The following is a 23289-nucleotide window of genomic DNA, read 5'->3' as shown; positions in this document are numbered from 1 at the left end:
TTGTCACAATAAGGTAACGTCAAAATACGCTCCTCTCGGGTGCTCACTGAGGTAAGCCTACTGTTGAAGGGAGTTCCTTCCTTGAACAGTGTGTGGTTGTCATTTCATTTGCCCCAAAGATGGTTTTCTCAGGTGGCCGAAATTCAGCATCAGAAATCTATTTTAAAATGCAAGCAGTGAAAACAGTTTTATTACTGCGAAATGGCCCATAAATACCTCATCTGGACAGTTCGGTGGACATGGCAAGCGTTTTCCTTCTTTTAATGTATTCACGAGTCTTGTTACCGTCATCTGACCATGAGTTGGGCCTATCATTTTCAGGAACAACTATGAAAAATAAAAATCAAATGAAATATTTTACTTTTTGCACATATTTATATAAACTCCAGAGAGGTTAAAGTAGGATTTCTAGAATTGGAAATGAAAACAAACAGGCTTTTCTCCTTAGTAACTCAAAGTCCAGGATGCTTTTCCTTTCCATTACAATACACTGACTGATTCTTTATGAACTAAACTTACAAAGCAGAGGGATGGACACATTTTCATTGGGGGCCAGATTCAAACAAAGGACAAGTCTGACTTACGGCCATGGGACTGGAATCTGAATCACAGTAAGTAAGCAGCTCATGCAGAGTCACTCCGAAAGACCAGACATCAGAGGCGATATAGAACTTACACTGAATTAAACATTCTGGAGCATACCTGAAAGAGAGCAGAACATGAAACTTCATTTCCTGGGAAGGACATACCAAAAAACATGAGAGTAACTCAGCCTAGAGAGCTGACTTCTTAGAATATAACATTCGAAGACACGTAAGTGTATGCTATATGTTAGTCACACATCTGCTGCCCCGGTGCACACCTGGCGTGAACAGTATCCCTGTGGGCCCTCAGTTCACACAGCACAGGCTCTCCCTGGGGAGGGGTGTGGGAGGAGGCGATGACCACAGGCCCAGATTTTATCTGCCTGCAAGGTCACAGTGAGTGAGTAGTGACCTAACTGCCCAGTCCTCTTACAGTATCTGCTGCTTTGGTGAATGTTACCCATTGCCTGAGCCAGAAATTGAGATATTCCCATATCCGGTCTCAGAAATACTTCTCAAACCTACTCACTGCTCCTAAACCCCACCATCACTGTCCAAATCACAGCCCTAGTTCATGCCGTCAGTGCCCCTCGCCAAATCAGACTCCCGGCTTCAATCTTGCTCCTCTCCTTCCCATAGTGATCTTTTTATTTATTTATTTTTTCCATAGTGATCTTTTTAAACAGAAGCCCCATCCTTAATCCTTCTAACAGCACCCCAAAACCCCAGCTCCAAAACTCAAGTGTCTAGGGCATTGCCTTAGCAACTGCAGAGACCTTTTATCATCCAGGCACGTCGAGCTGATTCCAGTTCCTGGGACAGCCACTACTCTATCTCACTCTTGCCAACACACACATGCCTCCTTCTACCCATCTTTACAACCCTCCAGGAATCTTTTAAGGACTTAGCCTAACAGAACTTCCAGAAAAACCAAGCCCGAACACTTCTATGATTATGGCACCATGAAACTAGCTGCCTCACCCATTAAAGTCTAAACTCGCTCATCTTATTTACCCTCGAATCTCTAGTACCTGGCACCAAGCAGGGCTCCTAGGTAGTCCTTTGAATAAATGAATTCATGTATCCACTGAATATGCAATGAATAAATGGAGGTTTGGCGTCCTTGGGTGGGAGAGACCCAGCTCGCCCATGTAGGATGCACCACAGTGCTGGTCAGTTCTACAGGACAGGGCAGAGTGCAGGCTTAGCAGCTTCCCCCGTGGACAGTGTTCCAGACTGAGAGGGGTCCAAGTCAGGGTGCGGCCTTCCAACCAGGACCTCCCATGGATTTTCCTCTGCTCTGAGTTCTCCCTGAATCTGCCAAAGCCTCCTCGTCAACTCATACTTGCCCTCCAGGCTTCCTCTGCATGGCTGTGACTACTCTGGCTGCTAACAGTTTTAAGAACTGTCAGAGGAATGCCTTCTCAAGGGAAGACAGAGATACTGACTGCTGTTAGGTTTCTTCGTTGGAAGATGTTGTCTTTGAAACTCAGACACTGGCTTTCAGTGAAACAGCTTAAGAGCTGTTTCTTGAAGGCAAAAATTAGTCAATTCCAAATGATCTAAGTCTTTTCTAATCTGGACCAATAAAAGAATTTAACATGTCTAGAAAGGACCTGTCAGAGCAGTGGAAGCCCTTTGAAGCGCTGAGGAAATCTGTTTGATTCAGTTACCAAAACACAGGGCTGTCGCGGTCGTCCTTGACTGTGTAGTACTCCTTATCAGTTTCGATGGCTTTGGTGAGACCGAAGTCCCCGATTTTCACCTGGTGCTCACTCTCCACGAGGACGTTTCTTGCTGCTAAGTCCCGGTGAACGTACTGCCGAGAACCCAGATAGTCCATCCCCTGTGGGAGAGAAGCAAGGCAGAGTGCGCTGTGAGAGCAAATCAGGCGGGATTTTGTCTCTGCCGCTTTGTAACACACACAGAGATACAAGTGTCATTTCATTCAGGTAGCACTTTGTTTGTTTTCACTTTTACGCAAAAATAGTAAGACCAATCTGATTCAAAGAAATACAGATTTAAAGAAACCATCACTTTCTTAGTAGAGGCTAATTTCAGTCCACATCAAGCAGAACAAAACAAACTCAGTATAATTATCAGAAAGTTTCCCACTTATAGCCTAATTACAAACCAATTACTCAGGACAGACTGCCTGATTTTTAAATTTTTACCATGTTTTTTCTTTTTTCTCTTTTTACCTTACAAATCTGAACGGCATATTTTAATTGCTGTTTGAGGTTAATTTTGTTCTTATTCTTTGGAAGATATTCCTTAAGGCTCCCTGAAGGCAGAAACTCCATGATGAGCTTAATACCATTTCCACCTGTTTAGGGGGGAAAAAACCCATCAGTTGTTGTTCAGTCACCAACTCGTGTCCAACTCTTCACATCCCCATGGACTGCAGCGTGTCAGGCTTCCCTGCCCCTCACTATCTCCCAGAGTTTGTCCAAGTTCATGTCCACTGAATCAGTGCTGCCATCCAACCATCTCACCCTCTGTCGCCCTCTCCTCCTGCCCTCAATCTAACCCATCAGTACAAGGCAGTCAAATGAAGGAAGAGTACAGGGCACAGGATCTGGAGACAGAGGACCTGAACTGACTTCAGCATCGACCCTGAAACCACAGGCAACCACAGGTTAACCTCTGCTTAATCCCAGAGGTTCCAGAAACTTGGGATCCTCAGGAGTGACCAGGGTACCTACCCCAGGGTTGTCACCATTCACTCAGACAACGTTGTGTTCTGCAAAGCACTCGGCAAATGATTTTAAAAAATCATGAGCCACATCATTTTCACCACAAATTTTCAAGTACAATAACACGAGTGCTGTAGTGGCTTGTACAAAGATACATTCACTAGTAAACACTACTTGCCACTTTGATTTAGACAACCAGAAAACTACATGCCCTGCCTAATGTTGGGTCAGAAAAGCAGATAAAGGAGAGGAGTGGGTGTCAGTTTCAACTGGCCTAGTGTGCTGAGTATTGGGACAGGGGAAATCTAATCCCCAGTGTGCGTGTAGTAGCCACCTAAAGAAACAATGCTGGAATCATCCCTGCCTAGGAGGGAGGCTGGGTAGTCTTCTCGGAAGCTCTGCAGCTGCTGAGGGATCTGACAGTGCGTATGGCTTGCAAGTCCTAGAGCTCTGGCGGTTATCAGCTAGCACTCAGGCAGCCCAGATGAGGCTGAGGGCATGGCCTGCTCGGCACTAGCCTTTATGTGACCCCAGACAGCCGTTTAGTCTTTAAACAAACCACATTTTGCATAACATACCATCTTCTGTGCAGATGCCTTTATACTTCACAATGTTCTCATGATAAAGATTTCTTAAGATTTCAATCTCCTTCTTCAGATCAGCGATGTGGTTCCCTCCACTCTCGGGCTTCAGGGATTTGACAGCCACTTGCTCCCCTGTATTGTCCCCCTCAGGGTCATACCTGCAGAGCTCGACCTTCCCAAAGTGGCCCTGGAGGGAAAGATGCACATGCTTGATCAGAGAGGCCCCAGCCTGGGTCAGCAGGACACACTCAAAGATGAGGCTTGTTCCTCTGAAGGCCGGGGAGGGCACACACTGCCTGACCCGCAGGTAACAAGCTCTAACCTGGTCTCTTCCTACTCCCTGTGCCCTTCCCCCCTTAGCTAACATGCCATCCCTTCTTCTGTTATTGCGCTAAGACAAGAAAAGGCTCTGGTGACTGGTGAACCGACACATCAATCCTAGTTTCCGTGAACGTGTAACTCACAAGGAAATGAAGTGTCAGGTGGTGCAACCATGGCATTCTTTGACAGCCCTGGGTCCACGCTACAGGAGGCATCACAATGTGGCTACAAAAGGCAAGGCGTGAGTCTTCAGAAGATGGGGATTAGAGCCCAGCTAAGCCACCTACTGGTGAGGTAGGCCTGGTTACCCAGTCTTCCGAGTGGCTCCAGAGGTGCTCGTGTACACACTGGTGGTAAACCCAGGGATGCTGTGAGGAAGCGGGACCACTGTGCCTGCAGAGTGCCAGCACCCGGCCTTGCACAGGGCACCCGAGATGGGACAGTCTTTATAAACTACAGGAAATCTGTATGAAGATGCAAATCCAGTAGCTTCTCTAGTCACATTTACTGTTAGGGAACTGCCATTCAAGGTCCTGAAGAAAAGCTAGCATTCTATTTCAGTGTTCTGTGAGGTAAATCCACCGTTCATTTAAGCAGCCTCACAGGATACATATTCCCAAAAAAAGTCAGAGGCAGCGATTGTTCTATTTCTACCATATCTATACCCATCCCCTAGGCCTCTCCCTTTATATTCTCTGTCCCTTATTAAAAAAAAAGGGACAGCGGCAGCTCCTGAGGGTGCTAATGTCCTGTGTGCATGAACAGGCAGGCATGTGCATGCTGCCACTCTTTGTCAGATGGAGAAACACACAATCCCTGAGAAAACACTGGAAGATGCTTCCTCTTATAAACTTTGACCTGAAACGAGAGAGAATGGAGAATGGCTCTAGATGTCCAGAGAGGTGAATGGTCAGGAGTGAAACTTGCCTCTCCCAAGTCACGGATCCTCTTTAAGAACCGCTTTTCAAAATGTGTGGGATCCACTTCAGTTGTTGGCTTTTTTTCTGATACAATGTCTGGATCTAACAGAAGAGAGAAAACATGTTAAAAAAGAGTGAATGCCCCTCCAGGCTTCAAGTTGTCACCCCCTCCCCCGGGCCCTGGCTGGTCTTGGTTAAACAACTTAAGGCAGTCTTACTCTGCTCCTCCAGCTTATTGATGTCTCTCATGATGGCTCGGAAGAAGGGTCTCTGGTTGGGGTCGTAGTTCATGCAGCGGGTCATCAAGTCAGCTAGCTCCTTACAAGATGGGGTCACTGGCCTGCACCGGCTTTCATAGAATCTCTCTTTCTGCAAAGAAGAGGACCATGTTGAAGAAACCAAAGGAACCACCCACAAACCTTTTAACCCCAGGTCAGAAAGAGTTACCTAACAATCCCTAATTTAATTCCCAACAGCTCTGCTTAAGGGTAGACTTCATAAATGTGAGTGCTGCTGTTGCCTTTTTTCACAGCTGTGGAAAATCTCCTGATACAAAAATAGTCTGAATTCAAGGAAAATACGCAGTATATCCTACCCAGTCCCAAATAAGCTGTATTCCTGCAAAGTCATGCAACCTTCTGGAATATGACTTGGCAACATGTGTAGAAATCTTCAGATTCTTCAAACTCTTTGACTCATTAATTGCAACTACGGAATGACTCACAAATAAGTCAGATATAAACAAAGATTTATATTTAAAGATATTCCCTGCAAAATTAAACAGAACATTACAAATATGAAAACAACCTCAAGGCCAAGTATCTAATTTTAGTTAAATTAAGTAAATTAGAATTTAATGAAACAATGAACTCTTAAATCAATTTAATCATATAGGATATTACATTAAGTGAAACAATTCAGCATGGTCCCAATTTTGTTTAAACTGATAAAAACAGACAGGAAGACAATATGCCAAAGTGTTAAATATTAGTCAAGGGTGACTGGAATATAGTGATTAATATTTTCTTTTTTAAAACTAGTTTTCTCTATTTCCCAAATTCTCATCAAGTGGTTACTTTAAAATTCTGAAACAAATGATTGATTTATTTAAATCATTAAAAAAATTCAGTAAATTCACTACGCCCCAGACTCTGGTCTGTCGCTGAATCTCAAGGGTACTGGTTTCTCTTGTGGTCCCTGTGGACCCTGCTGTAGGGGTGGGGAGTTAGGCTCCAGAGGAGAGGAGGAAAAGCGAGAGAATGAGGGAGCTGAGGGCTGCCCCTGCCTTGGAGTATTGCTCACTCTTCTAGGCTCCAGTGCAGACCTTTGCTTACCCTGTCTCCATATTCTACTCAGCCCCGGGTAAACACAAGGTGCTCAAACATACTGACAGCAAATGGTATGCCGTTTTGTTTCCAAGGAAGTTAAAATTACTCCCAAAAGTCCTGCCTGAAAATTCCAAATAGCAGATCTACAGAGGTGCTGATTTCTCCATGGGTTTTAGCTTAATTCCTCTTGCCCAAGTCTTGCACCACGTTCATCTGTCAGAAGATTAACTGGTTAGAGGTTCTTTAGCCTCTTTGGTATCTCCTCCAAGCGCACCCTCCACACTGAATCCCCACTGCCACTTCCTGGCTCAGGCTCTCACCATTGAGCACCGCAGGGGACTCAGTGCCCTGCCCTCTCCTCAGCCTGTCCATCTAACTACCGTCTAAGCGCGCCATGCCGGCGCGGCCTCCAAGCCCTTCACCGGGTCTCCAAGCCCTTCACCGGGCATTTAGGGCCTCTAGAAACCTAACCTCACACAACCCTTCCCACCTGTTCACCTGTCACTCCTCTCCACACTCCAGGCAAATGGAACCACTTACTGCTTCCTGTAGACGTCTGAAATGCCACCTTCCCCTGGACTTGGATCATTCCCTCCCAGCTACAAGTGACGCCTGCCCCGCTAAACACACAAGGCGCATTCCAGAAAGCAAATCAGTGAGTGGGGATCAGTGGTCCTTCACTGTAACTGCTACTGCAGTATCCCTTTAGAGTTAGAAAGCTCTACTAGCTCTCTGCAAGTGAACAAGCAAGAGTTAGCCTTGAAGTTGTGCATCCTAGCTGAATAACCCAGGCCATGAGCCACCTGCATCTTGGTTACCTGACCTGTAAAACAAGAGTAATGACACTACCCTACCCAACACGCATGGCTCTTTGGGTGATGGTTTCAGATCCTTACTGCTAGTTTAGCCCAATTCTCCTTCTAGACCCTAAGGTCACTACGGGCAGGTAAGGCCTGTGTCTCTTTCATTGTGAACCCCTAGCTTCAACTTAGGACAATGCCTGGTACACAGGCAGGACTCATAAATACTTGTGTGTTAATCCTGAGATGCTAGAATCAGCTCCTGAGCTCATATTGTATACCTGGCACTCTACGTGCATTATTTGATTAATCATCGTAACAACCCTGCAAAGTAGGTACTCTTTATCTCCATTTCATAGATGATGAATCCAGGCCCAAGGAAACTAACGTGTGAGGTTACACAGCCAGTAAGCCTGTGGAGGAGAGTCAAACCCGTGACCGTCTCCTCTCACAGTGTGGGGTTTCCTGATAATTCCTGAGACGCCCCTGTGTGTTCAAGGGGCCCTCACTCAGCTCCCAACTGGAAAGCAGGCGCTCACCTCAATCAGCGTCTTGTCTTTCAAGGGGATCTCGCCATTGTAGCAGATTTCCCAGAGTGTGGTTCCAAAGCTCCACTTGTCAGCAGCCACACTCAGATTCTTGGAGTCTTCAACACACTCGGGAGCAATCCAGGGGATTCGTTCTATGCACTCTGGAAAAGCCAAGAGGCGTTCACAGATCAGTGTCTGCAATACCTGGGGAGTGTATCACCACCACTGCAGCAAGAACTGGAAGTTAACAAAGAAATGCCTTCAAGCACTGTTTTCCAAACGTAGGCCGTGGCTGGACTGGGCCTGTGGAAAGCTTGTTAAAGGGGCAGTTTTCCAGCCCCTCAGCCCTGGCCCTTCTGATGCACCTGTCTGAGACAGGGCCTGCAGATGTGTCTGTTTAACAAAGACTCCCCAGGAGGGGGTGGGAGCCCATCTTCTGAAGCTTTGGCTTCAAAAACAGCAAGTCACCCCCGAGTGGAGGAGGTCACATGGACAAAGGGTTAAGAAAGGGAAGGCCAGGGAGAAGAGGCCAACACATGCAGAGTGGGCACAGGCTAACCTCCCCTTCCCCCCACACTCTGCACCATCCAATGTCACACTTCTCTAACGTGGGTTTTCTTTCATTTGAGAAAGAACAAAAGAAGTCACACATCTCTTGCACCCAGCTGCTGACCAAGGCCAATAAGCTGTTTGGACCCCCTGCCACGTCCACAGAAATGGCCCTGAATGAGCTCAGTGGCCTCCTGGAGCAGCCTCTCAGCCCCTGATGGAAACAGGCAAGAAGCCACTCCCGAGCTGGGCAGTGATGCTCAGGCCTGGTGGCCCTCCTTCCCGCCTTCTCACGTCCTTCCTCCTGACAGACAAGTGCAGGCTGGCCCTAGGACCGTGTGCCTACCGTCGCCTTGCTGCCGGCTCACCTCACTGGCCTATAAGGCCCAGATGAAACCCACCTCCTTGCTGATTCACTCTCTGGGCCCCCCGGATGTCGTCTCTCTCCTCTGAATTTTACTGGCCCCTCTTGCAGCATCCCCAGGCTTCTCTACTTGTTCTAGAGTCACCGGTGTCTGTGTCTCAGACCCTTGCTGATAATAGGACCCCCGACAGGTTCAGGGCTGGGTCCGTCTCAGGACTGCTGGACGATGGCCAGGCAGTAAGTGTCAAAAGGTGCCAAAGGATGCTCCCTGCTCCCCTTCCAAAGAGTGGATGATTTGGGTCTTATTTGTGAGGCCTGTCCTTCATCCTGGTTTCCTTCTAAACTCAGTCCATTCCTTGACTGAATGACTGAGCAAAACTCTCACTGCTGAAGACCACAGGCCATGGCAAGTGGGGGGTACCAGGCCCAGGGGCGCTCTGGGACCCCACGTGGGCCTAGAGACAGAGCACGAACTATGCGGTGCCACGCAGCGTTTCAGCTGACGGGTCTGCCCACTCCTCTGGAGTTGTCGGCTCAGGGTGACTCATTCAAAGACAAGATGCCTCAGCAATGCTAAGGCACCTCCCCAAACTGCTCACTCGCTACAGGGGATTTCAAAAGGAACACAGGGAGGACCCAGGGCCCATTCCTCCTGACACCCCTCTGACCACCCAGGACCCACAGCCTCCCTCTGAGCAAGGTGCTACCCCTACACCTCAAACAAGCTCCTTCATCACCAGGACCAGATATGTCTTGGCCAAGTGGTTTCTTCTACTGCACAGACAGCTCCTTGAGGTCAGAGACCAACCCTCCCCCGCACAGCATCTCCTCCACCCCCAAGGGCTGGGCAGGAGCAACAGACACCTTTTGCAGAAGTATGCTTTCTAAAAGGAGAGAGAACCCCAGCCCAGCCCCTCCCCAGCTGGCCTGGACCTGCCTGCAGGGGTGGGGAGGACATGGGAGGGAGGGGGAGCGCACCTTGCCTGGAGAGCACAGTGATGGGGATGCCAGGGTCACTGAGCTTGATGAAGGGGCCGCACTCACTGTCGATGCCCTCGCGGGCCAGAAGGAGGTTTTTAGTGCACACATTTCCGTGGACCAGGTCTTTATCCTCCTGCGGAGTGAAAAGGCTGACTCAGCAGAAATGGCAGTGGTGCTCCCTCCTTCCCGAGCCCCCTCCTGTTTCCAGCCCTCCGGTCGTAACCCACATTCCCCCAGCCTCAGCCAGACCCGGGCAGCCAAGAGCTCCCATGGATGATCTGTGCAACTTGGGCACGTTCTATAACATCCCTCTGCTCTACTTCCCTCATCAGGGAGACAGGGATGACTAGGGTCGGGGGAGGGGGGTGGTGGGTGGGCAGGCTTCATAAGGCTTTTGTGAGAATTAAAGTGGTGAGAGCCTAAAAACACATGCACAGCTGAAGCATGGTAAGCACTCAATAAATGTGAGCTACTGCTGATCCCAACAGATTCATTCACTCATTCAGCAAGTACTGTAATATTTCTACTCTCACCATACAATGCAGTACCCAAGTCAGTCTTCTGAAGGGATAAAATTTCCCTCTAAGCAGGATCCATACGTAAGCACACAGAACAGCCCAAGATGGTGGTTTCACTAATCACCAGGCACACCTGTATAAAGGCACACAGCCCGGGCCCTCCAGTCTGCTTGGTTAGTACCTCCCTCCTGCCTCCCCTACTAGGAATTCTGGTTCTTGGCTGAGACGACAGACATCAGAACATACTTACCAAGTAACTCAGGGCGCTGGCCAGCTGTTTGGCAACTTTAAACTTCCAGGGTGTGGTGAGGACGTCACTTTTCCGGTGCATGAAGAGGTCCAGGGGTCCCCCCTCCACAAACTCTTCCACCATGATATCTACAAACACACAAACGGCCACATCTGCAACCTGACGTCCATCTGGGACAGCACCCTCCCCGATTCCCTCACCAGAGCCTGGTTTACTGACTGGTACTCAGCTTGACAGTCCAAGTGGCACAGTACTTCAGCGTCGGACAGGCTTGGGTTCAAGCCCTGCCTGACGCTCCTTCTACTCTGACTCTCTGAGCAATGAACTCAGCCCACCCACTCTCCACTTCCAGTGTGGGAACCAGAGCTGGCCAGAAGTAAACATTCAAGAAATCAATGAAAAACAAATGAGATTTACTTCCATGTCCACTACTAGCTTAAGCAAGTGACCTGCTCAGCGCTTTGCATTCCTTGATTACAAAAAGAAAAGCAAGAAGCCTGAGCAACATGAAGTAGATGTCAGCTCCCAGTCATCTTCACAGCAGCCATGCTCCCCGGCTAGGACCACCCTCCCCTTCCAAAGAGAAACACTTACTCTCCACATCTCGGACGCAAACCCCATAGAGGTACACGATGTGTTTGTGGGAGACCTGCCTCATCATGCTGGCTGCCTCAAAGAAGGCCTGTGGGAGAACAGGACAAAGACATGTCAAGGGCAGGCCTCCACTGACCGGACCCTAAAGTGGCTCAGCTGAGAGGGAAGGCAGTGGATCCCAGGGAAGCTCACCACTGTCTTCGTCCAAAGGCCTGGCCTCAACTGCCCGGAGGCACTGCCAAGCCTCTACTGTGAGTGTCACCTGGCTGGGACATAGGACTTAGGTAGAAACCCCATAGGACACAGTGCTGGGCTGGTGGGCTAGGCTGGCAGCAACTTCCTCATTGGATATTCATGTCCACTGCTGCTTCCTTCAAAGGTTGCGAAGTAACAACGTTTGACACTATATTAGAATAAAAGGAAAACCAAGGCAGCAGATGTCTGTCGAGACTCGGCTTTGTCTCTAACAGGATGTGGGAATCGTGGGTCAGTCATTTGACTCCTCTGGGCTTTACTTTTCCAGACTCTGGGTGATAGCCTGGGCTGCATCAGGGCTTTTGAGACCACTCAGCTAGTGTCCAAGGCTCCACGGCCGCCACGTGAACCTCTAGGAGGACACAGGAGAGAGTGGGACAGACAGGGAGGGACAGGCCAAGGTGGGGGGACTGCTCAAACCACCATATCTGTACTCCCTCGCTTGCTTCCTATGCCGCGTTAACCCAAGATTCTATTTGAAGAAAGGAATCTTGACTGGAAAACAAGGCCAGAATGGGCAAGGGTTCCTCTCAGCCCACTGTGCTCTACTGGCTGCACAGATGGGGGAGGGCGATGAGGGTGACACTTGCCAGAGAAATGTCCCTGTGGCTGGGGTCTAAGACCTTCAGGATGACTTTTATTCTCTTCTCTTCAGAAGTCCCTTCGTCATCCTTGTAATCCGTGAGGGTCCCAGAGTAGATGTGTGTCCGCGTGCCTCTCCCAAGGTGCTCGCCCTGAAGGGGGAAGTGGGAGGTTAGCGTGACCCTCCCTGGGGCTGCAGTGATGCCGGTCTGAGTCCTCTGGGGGGCACACACACACACTGCTCGGGTGGGACAACAGCAAAGGGGCCCCAGCAGCTCACATCTCTCGGGGCCTGGGCCTGTCAGGCCTCCAGAGGAAACAAAAAGCTACCTGGCCCAACACAGCGGAGGCACTTCCTGGGCCCCAGGAGACAATCCTCTTATTCTCTGAACAGCAACCCGCTGTATCTCCCTCCAGGAACAGCCTGGGGCCAAAATATAAACAGTGACCTTTCGTACAACTTCCAAGGGTGCCCTTAATAGCCACCAATGCTGGCCCCACCCTGGGCCTCCAGAGCAGGACATCGCAGGAGGTTCCTCCACCCACAGGCTGCGAAATAGGAGAACAGGCTTGTGAGTCCTGGCCCTACTACTTATTGGCCTTTGGGGAACTTGCTTTCATCACACTCAGTCTGCACCCGTTTTCTGTAAATAGGTTAACAGTATACCTGTCTCCTAGGGTTGGTGTTAATTATCAAATGAAGAATTAGGTAGAAAAGTTCCTGGCACACGGTGAGTAGAAGTCAATCTGTCGGCCGATGTGTTTTGTCTAATCGCCCCCTCGCACCTATTCATTCTCTACCCATCTATCTGATGCACAGGTATACGTGTGCATGCTTTCAAACTAGCAGTACAATTTATACATGCACATGCCCTAGCAATCCCTAGAGGAAGGTGACTGATAGCAGAGGCAGACTCAGGAGGGACAGGCCTCAGTTTCCCCGCATATGAAAAGGTAATAAAACCAAATCAGCAGCATGAGAACTAAATGAGATCATCTGCTCAAGGCCCTGAACATACAACAAACAATGATCTGTCTTTAAGGCCCTTTTGGCTTAAGCTTAGACTCCACCTGCAATGTGGGAGACCCAGGTTCGATCCCTGGGTCAGGAAGATCCCCTGCAGAAGGAAATGACAACCCACTCCAGTATTCTTGCCTGGAGAATTCCATGGACAGAGGAGCCTGGCGGGCTGCAGTCCATGGGGTTGCAGAGAGTCAGACATGGCTGAGTGACTAACACACACACACACAGAGATTAAGTTTTAATAATTCTGAATTAAATACTCTTACTATTTGGAGTGAATCCAAATGTGAGTCACGAAACTCAGGCATTGTCAAGCTAATGATATTAACCCCACAAAACGTGTAACTGGGAGTTCTATCATTCTACTGATATGTATTATTCTAGGACCTCCTCTAAATGCAGAAGATGCTTTGTGGCTGACTCCCTAGGCTGATTTCTGTCTCTCTTAAGAATGTACACAATCGTTAATTTGGTATATTAATTTGCACAAATGCCACCGTTTGTCATCTGTCACAGCAGAATGGTGGTACATCTGCCCTGTCTACTGTATCCTGGCAAGGCCCTGTGGCTATTCATTAAAGCTGCATCTGTCATGAAGCGATTCATCAAGCTTATGGGAAGTTGTGTTCCCAGAACATCCTGTAAAAGCCATATGCTTTCAGAATAATTACTGTTCCCCCAGAAGCGTTGCTTATTCCGGGGGCCAAGTCACAGCACTGTGCGGTAAGGATTCCACAGCAACTGTGTGTCCCACTCCAGCCTCCCCCCACGCTGCGCCCTGTCTTTGCTGAGTGCTTGTCCATCCTCTGGGGCTCTGCTTTGATGCCACTTCCCCCAGGACACCACTGCTGTCCCAAGACCAGGCAGCATGGTCGTTTGACAGACCCACACCCTGCCGTACCTCTCTACTCGGGACTTGTCTCCTGATAGTTTAATTATCTACTCAGGATAGATAAGAATCTGCCTCCCCCACCGGACTGTGTGCCTGCTGAGGGTGGCGGTCATGCCTGGCACAGGGAAGTGCTCAGTCACTCTTGGCTAAATGAACACTGGAGGCACAGAGGATGGCACAGAGGCCCAGAGGCTCAAGGGGAAGAAGAGAAGGAAGACCCTGGGTACACGTCAAGTTCCAGGAAGAAAAGAGGCTGGGGTGCTGCCCATCTCTGGACACAGCTCTGATACCCTGAGGGACAGAACAGTGAGATCTGCCCTCAGGAAAGCATTTACATAGTGAAGCAGGGCATTTGCCCCTGTGGACTTCCACTCCCTCAAGACCTCCTCAATCATTTCAGGAACTGATTTCAAAAAGCAGATGAACAACCCAGCCTCAGGCCTGCTACCCTTTGCCTGGTCCTCAACGAGTGAGCCCACGACTCGCCCTCCAGCACCTCCAAGATGGGGCAGCCTCTCTGGGGCAGTAAGCGGCCTGCACAGATTTCCTTCCCTCCCAGGCTGCTGGCACACTGGCTTAGTCTCCCCCTGTGTCAGGGGGCTTAGGTGGGGGGTACATAACAGAAAGTGGGGGTTCCCTGGACCTCATACCCTACAAGGCCCAAGGGCAGCTACGAGGAAAACTGGGCCTGCCCAAGCCTGCAGACACTGGGCCACAGCCCTCCGGAGGCTAGAACCCTGGTCTGAGGTGTCAGTTTCTGGGCACAGCTCTCTCCTTCAGGTCTGAACTGTGTGTCTCCTGCTCCCTCACTGTGCTCTGTGCGCCCTCAGCTTTGTTCTGTCTGGAAATGTCATCAGAAAGCCCAGGACTGAAATTCAGAAGCGCCTTGTCACAAAGCATGTTTTGGGGCCATGAGAGTCATCAGCCTATAATCCCCTATGGAGATCTGTCAACATGCCCACCAAATTCTCCAACTACTTCTAGGGCTGGTCCCTACAACTACAGGAACCGGGAATGGAAGGTCTCTGTAGCCCTCGATAACCATTCAAAAATTGACTAAGCCAGGTCCTTCAAGGAGAGAGTCTAGGGTGCATCAGCAAGGCTGGGTGGACAGCAGGGCACCTGCTGGCTGACCAGCTTCACCTATGAAAGGGAAGTCCCCTTGTTCATCAGGATCTCTGCAAACATGACTTTGTTCTCCCCAGGTTCCCCAGGCTTCTCCACTGTGAGGAGGCAGGGCCAGGTCTGTTCCCAGGAATGGCAGCAATGACTCACTTGCGTAATATCTTTCTTGAGGATTCGATCGAAACTCAGCTGGCTCATGGTGTAGACAGGCTGCCACTCCTGGGCTTTCTTGGTGGCCACCAGCAGATTGGAGATTTCTATGGAAGAAAGAAAGAGAAGTCTGAGTGGAGCAATGAAGGTCTAAGGTCCCAGTTGCCAACATCTCCTCGGCCATGGGCTTGCTCAACACATACATGGGCACTTGTTGGCTCCGTCACTCAACAAATATTTACTAAGTACTTGATTCCTGCCCTCCAGGAGCTCATCAGCAAGGCTAATAACAGAGCCAATATGAATCAAATAATCAATCAAAATCTGTGCCACTACTCTTAAAGGGCAGGCACTCCGGGGTTGACACAGCAGGATCTGTACTGGTAAGAGAAGTCAGGGGAGGAAATGAAATGTTAGAAGCTGAGAACAGAAACTCTATAAGGTAGGGCCTGTGTCTGTATTATTTCCTGCTCTGCCTTCACAGCCTGGTACACAGTAGGCACTCAATAAATACTTGTTAAACATATGAATGAAGAACAGAGTGTGGGCTGAAGGATGAGAACTGAGGACAAAGGAAGCACACCAGAAGTGACAGGAACCAAAATGGGAGGGTTAAAACCCCAGGTTCCGTGAAGAACAGGGTGGGTGACCCAAAAAAGAAGGCTGTGCCAGAGGCTTTCTAGTTCCTAGCAGTGCCGACAACAAGGAGGCATTTAATGAACTGCTGGCTCAATGTTCAGATTTCAAGCAGACCATCCCCCAGATTCTACTGATTCAAATAACAAACTAGACCCCTTATAAAATCTGCTAAGTCAGGGTGAGCACAGGTGGCATGCAAGTCGCCGTCCCACCATGGAGCCACTCTGAGTTCCAAGGTTATCGTGAGGGAAGAAAGCACCTTCCAGATCGGACCAGTCACCAGAGTATTCATCCACTGTCCTTAAGCAATGGGCCAAGTGACTCAAATCCTCTATCCTGCCAGGCAGGATTTGTTATTTTCTTTTGTTTTTTTCAGCTCACACTTTCTGACTACCTTCTCTGTGCCAGCCACTGTCCTACGGAGTTTTATACACATTAGCTCCTTCCCTTATGACAATCCTATGAGATATATAGTATTCTTATCCCCTTATAGATCAGAAAACAGATTCAGAGCTATTAAATCATTTGCCCAAGGTCAGGCTCTGGATTCATGCTGCATTCAGGGCTGGCTCCAGTCTCTTGCCTCCACAGCATGCCTGGCCCTAGTGGAAGGGGGTACAAATCTGGGAGCCAAAAGCTTGTTCAGATACAGGCTCCCCCGTTATCATACCTTGAGTACCCCGTTTTCAGACTCTCCTCCATTCTGTTATCCTGACTCTAACCCCAGTTACCTGGGAAAAATCAGCTTCAAGCAGGCAACTCTGGAGAAAAGACATGAAGAAAGGGCCACCTGAGTGGTGCCCAAGGGAAGGGTGTAGGCAGTAGGGCCACTGAGGAAATCAGAGAAGAGAGTGGGAACAGGGGCCATTTGTGGGCCACTTCAGAGAACATGGAACTGGGATCAAGAGTGGGGAAAGCTGGTAAACGTCCATGAACCTGTTTCCCCACTACAAAAATGGGGGACACAGTTATGCTCCTCACTGGGGTGCTGTGAGGGATAAACGAGATGATGCTCGTGGAGGGTCAATGCCTGGTGGGAGGTGACTGCCCCGTAACTGGCAGCCCCTGTGACTATGAACGGTGTCACATCGGTCAGCACCTTCATCTGTGTTGCACCACCTGATTCCTGGAGCTTTGGCAATGATCTGCTAAGTCCTCAGTGTCAGAGCTGAACCGTGTAGAAATCAAGCTCCAAGATTTGACTGCACGGATGAGAACATGAGAGAATCAGTGGTGACTGGTCAGTAGTTCCCCATCTCTTAACACGGTCACCCTCAGACTTGGAGAGGGACAGCAGCACTGGGCAAGGCACAAGAGAAGTAGACTTTCTTGACTATCACACTCATTCTGAGGGGCCGCCTGATTTTATTTATTCCATGAAGTTTCTTGGGTGCATTGAAGTGTGAAACCCAGGCTGGGCTCTGGCCATCGGAAGCCAGTGCTCAGAAGGGCTGAGGCGCTGAGAAACTCAAAATGACACTCTCCTCAGTTTTCACAATTGCGCCACTTCTCTAATTTGCAGGTGGCAGAGGGAAGACGAGGCTTCTGAGGGCATACGTGGAAAAGCCACCCACATACGCATAGTCTCGCTCTACCCCCCACAGCACCCACCCCCAAAGGTCAGGAGAACTGACCCTCACCCCAGAGTCTCGGGCTGGTAACTGCACTTGTAACTCTGCAGAGGGTGTGATACAGGGGAAAGAGCACTGTGGTTGGAGTCGGAAAACATGAGTTCAAATTCCCATGCCTCCTCTAACTATCGAAGCAATCTTGAGTAAGTATAATGGATAGCAACATACTACAGATCATTATGAAGATTAAACAACTTAAACCATGAAAGAACCTCAATGGGTGGCTGGCAAACTTAAGAATTACTCATGTGATAATAGATGACAGCAGCCATTATCATCACCATTATTATTTACTGCTACTTTTTTTTTTTAACTGCTACTCTCAGTGTAACCACTAGGGATACAAACAGTTGTGTGATTCTGAACAAGTTAGTGAATATTTCTGATTCTCAATTTCCTCATATTTATAATAGCTACAAAGAACTAACTTAAAAATGCAGATAAACTGCTTGGGACTAGTAGGTACACACCAATGTGGTGGCTCCTGCTGTAACTATTCACTCGACATGAGGGAGCGCCCATTCTGTGCTGGGGGCTGCCTCTCCCATGAATCATCGTGGTGAGACCCAGATCCTGTCTTAAGAGTTTATAATCAAGTGGAGAGACAAACACTGAGCATCACATTCAGCTCAGTGCTCCAGAAGCCTCAGCAGAAGCCGTGAGGAGGGTTCAGCCCTGTTCCTGTGCTTCTCCCGCCGCAGCCGCCAGTCTCCAGGAAGGTGGCAGCCGCACCAGAGGCCTCCCAGCAAATTCCAGCAGAGAAACCACATGCCCGTCTCCAGCCTGCCGCCACCTTGCCTCCCGGGCCTGCAGTGCTCCATTTCCTCAGCCTCAGCCTGAACCCTCTAATCCCTGAACCCACTAAAGCGAAAAGGGCCTCTCATATCTGGAAGGAGAGATTATGCGAGTGAATAGGGTTCCTGGGCTCTAAGGTTAGAGTCCACCCTGAGGTCTCACAGTCAAGTGGCAGATGTGTTTTTACCTTTGCAGAGTATCTTGAAGCACAAAAACAAAGGCTGCAAGTTACACCCCCAGGCTGGCAGGAAACCCTATCTGATCAACAAGCACACAAGTCCTTCCTCTTTCACCGAGTTCAATGACAGTGCCTTGCTAGGAGACCAAAAAGCGATTCAAACATCAAGCACCCAGGCCCCTTTTTGTGCTGGTGTTGCTTCCTCTGCCCACCATGCACGGAAAGACTCACAGACACACTCTGTTAACAGACAGACTAGAGATCTCTTCAAGAAAATCAGAGATACCAAAGGAACATTCCATGCAAAGATGAGCACAATAAAGGACAGAAATAGTATGGAATAAGCAGAAGCAGAAGATATTAAGAAGAGATGGCAGGAATACACAGAAGAACTATACAAAAAAGATCTTCATGACCCAGATAACCGTGATGGTGTGATCAGTGACCTAGAGCCAGACATCCTGAAATGCGAAGTCAAGTGGGCCTTAGGAGGCATCACTGCCAACAAAGCTAGTGAAGGTGATGGAATTCCAGTTAAGATATTTAAAATCCTAAAAGATGATGTTGTTAAAGTGCTACAGTCAATATGCAAGCAAATCTGGAAAACTCAGCAGTGGCCACAGGACTGGAAAAGGTTGGTTTTCATTCCAATCCCAAAGAAAGGCAATGCCAAAGAATGCTCAAACTACTGCACAATTGCACTCATCTCACACGCTAGTAAAGTAATGCTCAAAATTCTCCAAGCCAGGCTTCAACAGTATGTGAACTGTGAACTTCCAGATGTTCAAGCTGGATTTAGAAAAGGCAGAGGAACCAGAGATCAAATTGTCAACACCTGCTGGATCATCGAAAAAGCAAGAGAGTTCCAGAAAAACATCTACTTCTGCTTTACTGACTATGCCAAAGCCTTTGAAGGTGTGGATCACAATAAACTATGGAAAATTCTGAAAAAGATGGGAATACCAGATCACCTTACCTGCCTCTTGAGAAAATCTGTATGCAGGTCAAGAAGTAACAGAACTGGACATGGAACAACAAACTGGTTCCAAATCAGGTAAGGAGTACGTCAAGGCTGTATATTGCCACTCTGCTTATTTAACTTATATGCAGAGTACATCATGAGAAACGCTGGGCTGGAAGAAGCACAAGCCGGAATCAAGATTGCTAGGAGAAATATCAATAACTACAGATACACAAATGATACCATCCTCATGGCAGAAAGTGAAGAAGAACTAAAGAGCCTCTTGATGAAAGTAAAAGAGGAGAGTGAAAAAGTTGGCTTAAAACTCAACACTCAGAAAACTAAAATCATGGCATCCAGTCCCATCACTTCATGGCAAATAGATGGGGAAACAGTGGCTGATTTTATTTTGGGGGGGCTCCAAAATCACTGCAGATGATGACTACAGCCATGAAATTAAAAGATGCTTACTCCTTGGAAGAAAAGCTATGACCAACCTAGACAGCATATTTAAAAGCAGAGACATTTGACCAACAAAGGTCCTTCTAGTCAAAGCTATGGTTTTTCCAGTGGTCATATATGGATGGGAGAGTTGGACTATAAAGAAAGCTGAGCGCTGAAGTATTGATGCTTCTGAACTGTGGTGTTGGAGAAGACTCTTGAGAGTCCCTTGGACTGCAAGGAGATCCAACCAGTCCATCCTAAAGGAAATCAGTTCTGAATATTCATTGGAAGGACTGATGCTAAAGCTGAAACTCCAATACTTTGGCCACCTGATGTGAAGAACTGTCTCACTGGAAAAGACCCTGTTGCTGGGAAAGATTAAAGGCGGGAGGAGAAGAGGACGATAGAGGATGAGATGGTTGGATGGCATCACTGATGCGATGGACCTGAGTTTGAGTAGGCTCTGGGAGTTGGTGATGAACAGGGAAGCCTGGAGTACTGCAGTCCAAGGGGTCACAAAGATTTGTACACGACTGAGCAACTGAACCGAACTGAGAGTGTCTTTGACTACACTTGCTGGGTCCTCAGGAACAACTGTGCTGCCCTTTCCTTAAGGCCTGACTCCTCCTAAGAAAGGAATCTGACGTATGCAGGCCAGTACTGTGTGGCAGAGAAACATCAAAATAATTGGTACTCAAGGGATCTGGCACTGGAGATAGACCAGGCACTCAAAACCCCTTTGACCCTGGCCTTTAATGAGACCCACTTCACATCTCCAGATCTGTTTTCTCTCCTATCAGACGGGACACTGATCAAGTGACCGTACGTGACCTTCCAGTTCTCACATTCTAAGAGGTGATGAATCTACCAGCAGGACATCAATGACACTGTCTATGGTGCTTAAAAAAGAGCAATCACTGGGGAATGCTACCAAACATACAAAGAAAAACTTACATCGATCCTTCTCAAACTCTTTCAAAAGACTCAAGAGGAAGGAACACTCCCAAATTCGTTTTATGAAGCCACCATCTTCCTGATACTAAAACCAGACAAAGACAACAGCAAGAAAGGAAATTATAGGCCCATATCTCTAATGAATACAGACGCAAAACTCCTCAATAAAATACTAGCAAATGTAATTCAGCAACACATAAAGAGGATCACACACCATGACTGAGATAGATTCATCTCAGGGTCACAAAAATGGTTCAACAAACACAAATCAATCTATGTGATACACCACATCAACAAAAGAAAAGACAAACCACATGATCATCTCAATAGATGCAGAAAAAGCATTTGGTAAAATTAAACATCCATTCAAAATGGATAGAGAGGGAACATATCTCAGTAAAACATGGAAACAACCTAAACGTCCACTGACAGATGAATGGATAAAGATGTGCAGTATAGAGAGACACACAGAAATATATACACACACACACAATGCATGTCTGACACACACACACAATGGAACATTATTCAATCATAAAAAGTATGAAATGATGCCATTTGCAGCAACATGGATGGACCCGGAGATTATCAGACTAAGTGAAGTAAGTCAGACAGAGAAAGACAAAACCGTATGATCACTTACATATGGAATGAACTTATTTCTAAAACAGAAACAGACTCACAAACACAGAAAACAAACTTATCCTTACCAAAAAGGAAATGGAGTGCACGTCAGGATAAATTAGGAATTTGAAATTAGCAGATACAAACTACTATATATAAAAATACGTAAACAAAGTCCTACTGTATACACATGGCACTATATTAAGCAGCTTGTAATAAACTATAATGGAAAAGAATCTGAAAAAATATACAGATATGTGAATCACTTTGCTGTACATCAGAAATGTAACATTGTAAATCAACAATAATTCAATTTCAAAAAAAAAGAGCAAGGGGATATATGTATACGTGTGACTGGTCCATTTTGCTATGCAGAAGCTAATACAGCATTGTAAAGCAAGTTTACCACAACAAAAATTAATAATAAAAGTGGCCGAGTTCTTCACCTCTTCTATCCATTTCACTCCGTGATCCACCCGTGACTCCTCACTGCCTGCACAATAAAGTCCAGTTCCATGGTGTGGCAAACAAAGCCTCCAATGATCCTGAGTCTGCACTAGTCGCCTCCTCCTTCCTTCTTTCTAAGTGCACTGAACGTATTTAGTTCAGTTCAGTTGCTCATTTGTGTCCGACTCTGCAACCCCATGAACCGCAGCATGCCAGGCCTCCCTGTCCATCACCAACTCCCGAAGCCTACCTAACTTGTGTCCGTTGAGTCGGTGATGCCATCCAACCATCTCATCCTCTGTCGTCCCCTTCTCCTCCTGCCCTCAATCTTTCCCAGCATCATGGTCTTTTCAAATGAGTCAGCTCTTCGCATCAGGTGGCCAAAGTATTGCAGTTTCAGCTTCAACATCAGTTCTTCCAATGACCACCCAGGACTGATCTCCTTCAGAATGGACTGGTTGGATCTCCTTGCAGTCCAAGGGACTCTCAAGAGTCTTCTCCAACACCACAGTTCAAAAGCTTCAATTCTTCAGCACTTAGCTTTCTTTATAGTCCAACTCTCACATCCATACATGACCACTGGGAAAACGATAGCCTTGACTAGACGGACCTCTGTTGACAAAGTAATATCTCTGCTTTTGAATATGCTATCTAGGTTGATCATAACTTTCCTTCCAAGGAGTAAGCATCTTTCAACTCCATGGCTGCAATCACCATCTGCAGGGATTCTGGAGCCCCAAAAAATAAAGTCAGCCACTGTTTCCCCATCTATTTGCCATGAAGTGATGAGACCAGATGCCATGATTTTAGTTTTCTGAATGTTGAGCTTTAAGTCAACTTTTTCACTCTCCTCTTTCACTTTCATCAAGAGGCTCTTTAGTTCTTCTTCACTTTCTGCCATAAGGGTGGTATTATCTGCATATCTGAAGTTATTGATATTTCTCCCAGCAATCTTGATTCCAGCTTGTGTTTCTTCCAGCCCAGCGTTTCTCATGATGCACTCTGCATAGAAGTTAAATAAGCAGGGTGACAATATACAGCCTTGACGGACTCCTTTTCCTATTTGGAACCAGTCTGTTGTTCCATGTCCAGTTCTAACTGTTGCTTCCTGACCTGCATACAGGTTTCTCAAGAGGCAGGTCAGGTGGTCTGGTATTCCCATCTCTTTCAGAATTCTCCACAGTTTATTGTGATCCATACAGTCAAAGGCTTTGACATAGTCAATAAAGCAGAAATAGATGTTTTTTTGGAACTCTCTTGCTTTTTCGATGATCCAGCAGATGTTGGCAATTTGATCTCTGGTTCCTCTGCCTTTTCTAAATCTATCTTGAACACCTGAAAGTTCATGGTTCACATATTGCTGAAGCCTGGCTTGGAGAATTTTGAGCATTACTTTACTAGCATGTGAAATGAGTACAATTGTGCGGTAGTTTGAACATTCTTTGGCATTGCCTTTCTTTGGAATTGGAATGAAAACTGACCTTTTCCAGTCCTGTGGCCACTGCTGACTTTTCCAAATTTGCTGGCAAATTGAGTGCAGCACTTTCACAGCATCATCTTTCAGGATTT

At 47.6% G+C, this 23289-nt stretch overlaps 1 protein-coding gene across 2 annotated transcripts in view; it reads right to left on the bottom strand.

The window, feature by feature from the left end:
* JAK1 (Janus kinase 1) overlaps positions 1–23289 on the bottom strand; it is a 139415-nt gene that overhangs the window by 1850 nt on the left and 114276 nt on the right. For both annotated transcript variants that reach the window (XM_005886692.3, XM_070367894.1), the window contains exons 12-24: positions 15048–15154; positions 11865–12008; positions 11020–11107; positions 10426–10553; positions 9655–9790; positions 7773–7924; positions 5324–5474; positions 5113–5207; positions 3859–4051; positions 2786–2910; positions 2258–2430; positions 585–702; positions 217–327 (exon numbers count right to left, since the gene is read on the bottom strand). In XM_005886692.3, the coding sequence (XP_005886754.1) occupies positions 217–327; positions 585–702; positions 2258–2430; positions 2786–2910; positions 3859–4051; positions 5113–5207; positions 5324–5474; positions 7773–7924; positions 9655–9790; positions 10426–10553; positions 11020–11107; positions 11865–12008; positions 15048–15154 (1721 nt within the window). The remainder of the gene's footprint in view (positions 1–216; positions 328–584; positions 703–2257; positions 2431–2785; positions 2911–3858; positions 4052–5112; positions 5208–5323; positions 5475–7772; positions 7925–9654; positions 9791–10425; positions 10554–11019; positions 11108–11864; positions 12009–15047; positions 15155–23289) is intronic.

Source organism: Bos mutus, chromosome 3, assembly GCF_027580195.1.
Source record: "Bos mutus isolate GX-2022 chromosome 3, NWIPB_WYAK_1.1, whole genome shotgun sequence".
Taxonomy (NCBI): Eukaryota; Metazoa; Chordata; class Mammalia; order Artiodactyla; family Bovidae; genus Bos; species Bos mutus.
This window is presented reverse-complemented; position numbering and strand designations above follow the sequence as displayed.